This window comes from Myotis brandtii, unplaced genomic scaffold (assembly GCF_000412655.1).
Source record: "Myotis brandtii unplaced genomic scaffold, ASM41265v1 scaffold207, whole genome shotgun sequence".
In the NCBI taxonomy this organism is placed as follows: domain Eukaryota; kingdom Metazoa; phylum Chordata; class Mammalia; order Chiroptera; family Vespertilionidae; genus Myotis; species Myotis brandtii.
The window spans coordinates 176,073-176,967 of record NW_005357736.1 but is presented as its reverse complement, the minus strand read 5'-3'; the positions used below and the strand labels follow the sequence as shown (position 1 = coordinate 176,967).

Below are 895 nucleotides of genomic sequence, written 5' to 3'. Positions count from 1 at the left end.
ACGGGTGGGGGGTCTGTGGGGTGTGCTTTATACGCTGTCTTCTCCATCAGGGCCCTCCTGGATCTCAGGGCCCATTGGGGGACCCAGGACCTCGGGGTCCCCCAGGACCTCCTGGAACAGCTGTGAAGGTGACAGCATGACCCCCATGGTCTTGTGACTTTAATGTGATCCAGTGACCTGGTGACTCCCTTTGAACCCGACGGGTCGTTCTGAGCCCATGTGAACCCTCGACTCCCCCCCATGGCTCCTCAGTGACCCCGTGACCTTCACCCTCCAGTTGGGCCCCGTGACCCTCCTTCCTCCTGTGTCTGGGGAGTGGAGGTGTGGTCCAGGGTCACGAGGTCACGATCTGTCTTCCAGGGTGACAAAGGCGACCGTGGGGAGCGGGTAAGCGAGAGCCGGGGATCCCGGGCTGCCGGTGAGGCCACGCTCAGCGGTGTGGACAGAGGGGCTGGGGCGCTGCTGGAGCAGGGTGGGTGCTGGGCCTTACAGTTTGGGGCTCACATTTGTACTCCCTTCCTCCCAGGGTCTCCCTGGAAGCCCCGGACCCCAAGGCCCCGCGGGCACCCCTGGGGAGAAAGGAGAGAAGGTAGGACCCCTGACCTCCTGGTGCCCGGGCTGGGGCAGGGCCTGGGGGCGGGGAGCAGGTTATGGACCCTCTGTTTCTCCTTCAGGGGGACTGTGAGGATGGAGCCCCAGGCCTCCCAGGACCGCCCGGGTCCCCGGGTGAGCCGGTGAGTGTGGGGCATGGCCCCAGCCCCGACCCGCAGCCCTCAGCCCCTGCTCCACCCTCTGCCCGAGCCTAACCCTCTGAACCCCTCCCAGGGCCTCCGCGGACTTCCTGGAGACGTTGGCTCCCGAGTAAGTGCCCTCTTAGGAGCAGGCAGAGGTGAGG

At 66.1% G+C, this 895-nt stretch overlaps 1 protein-coding gene across 1 annotated transcript in view; it reads left to right on the top strand.

Moving 5' to 3' along the window:
- COL7A1 (collagen, type VII, alpha 1) overlaps nucleotides 1–895 on the top strand; it is a 48,956-nt gene that overhangs the window by 13,636 nt on the left and 34,425 nt on the right. The window contains 6 exon segments of the mRNA XM_014538979.1: nucleotides 50–128; nucleotides 361–398; nucleotides 400–418; nucleotides 527–589; nucleotides 675–734; nucleotides 826–861. Coding sequence (XP_014394465.1) covers nucleotides 50–128; nucleotides 361–398; nucleotides 400–418; nucleotides 527–589; nucleotides 675–734; nucleotides 826–861 — 295 coding nt within the window.